The following is a 1,467-nucleotide window of genomic DNA, read 5'->3' as shown; positions in this document are numbered from 1 at the left end:
CCATGGATAAGTGGAAGGAACAGGTAGAAGGGTAGAAAAGGGGGGGCGGTCTGGCAGGTCTGATGGTCCCATGGGGGTCTTTGGGCACAGGGGAGTGGGGAAAGGGTGGTGCCTGCCAGAGCTCTCAACTGACTGTGGGGTACTGGGGTTGCTGGATCCAATCTCAGCCTTGGGTTATGCCAACAGTTCTAGTTAAGAGGAATTACAGAGGTGGGATTGAACCACTTTTGTCACCCAGGTTTTAAGGATGGCAAATCACATCTACTGATAGAAATGAATTATTTAGGGTTACAAAGGATCAGACAAAAGATCTTCATCAGAATTATTTACTGCACAATAGAAACACTAAAACTATCAGTACTACAGCATAAGATAGGACATTGCTCTACACTAAAGCAATTGTTGAAGCAATTCTACTCAAGCTGGCACCAAAGCAAGAATTATGAATTAGAGAGGGATGGAACTCCCCCAAATCAACGCTCGGGGGGAGATCTCTGCTCTCAACCTCCAGCACTGACCTTGGGGGGTCCCAGACAAGGCAGGAATCTCCACACACCCCCCAAGAAGGGTTCTGTTGGCAGAACCTGCCCCTGGCAAAGGGGACTGGCCCTTTCTGGTAGAAAGGGATGGACTGACAGTCCCTGGACTCCAGGGGTTGCCTCACCATCAGGGGGGTCATTCAGGGTGGGAGCAGCGGCCGAAGCTCTTCCTGCAGTCGGGGCACTCGCAGGGCTTTTCTTACTGGTGGGTGCGTTGGTGTCTGGTCAAGTTGGCGCTGTTGCTGAAGCTCTTCCCACACTCCCCACACTTGTAGGGCCTCTCCCCGGTGTGGATGCGCCGGTGGGTGATGAGGTGGAAGTTGCGTTTGAAGCCCTTCCCGCAGTCGGTGCAGCGGAAGGGCCTCTCCTCTGTGTGTATCCGCTCATGCAGGAGGAGCCTGGAGCTGCTCGGAAACCTCTTCCCACATTGCAAGCACTTGTAGGGCCGTTCCTCAGTGTGGATGCGCTGGTGTTGGAGCAGGGTGGATCTCTCAATGAAGCTCTTCCTACATTGCTCACACATGTAGTGTCGTTCCCCAGTGTGGATGAGTTGGTGCCTGCGGAGGTGGGAGCTGGTCCTGAAGCTCTTCCCACATTCCCCACATTTGTAGGGCCTCTCCCCAGTGTGGATGCGCTGGTGTTGGATCAGGTTGGAGTTGCTCCTGAAGCTCTTCCCACATTCCCCACACGTGTAGGGCCATTCCCCAGTGTGGATGTGCTGGTGCCTGAGGAGTTTTGAGCTCTCCCTGAAGCTCTTCCCACATTCCAAGCACCTGAAGGGCTTCTCCCTGCTGGGAGGCTGCTCAGGGACCACCAGCTCGGAGCTCCGGCTCAAGCTCCGGCCACCTTCCCGGCACAGGACGGCTCTTTCCTCCTCACAGCTCCCTGGGCTGGCTTTGCAGCCCCTCCTCCGGGGGCATCTCCGGGC

The 1,467-nt window shown here is 55.5% G+C and overlaps 1 protein-coding gene across 1 annotated transcript; it reads right to left on the bottom strand.

Moving 5' to 3' along the window:
• Positions 1-635: 635 nt before the first annotated feature.
• LOC114072986 (zinc finger protein 154-like) lies at positions 636-1,320 on the bottom strand (the record flags this gene model as incomplete). The annotated part of the gene is made up of 1 exon (XM_027910793.1): positions 636-1,320. A coding segment is annotated over one exon (582 nt), but the record flags the coding sequence as incomplete, so codon positions are not given.
• Between the last annotated feature and the right edge of the window lie 147 nt (positions 1,321-1,467).

This window comes from Empidonax traillii, unplaced genomic scaffold, assembly GCF_003031625.1.
Source record: "Empidonax traillii isolate 1590-97213 ecotype Southwest subspecies unplaced genomic scaffold, ASM303162v1 scaffold4779:size16941, whole genome shotgun sequence".
NCBI lineage: Eukaryota > Metazoa > Chordata > Aves > Passeriformes > Tyrannidae > Empidonax > Empidonax traillii.
Note: the sequence above shows the minus strand (reverse complement) of the source record. Positions and strands in the feature narration are given on the sequence as shown.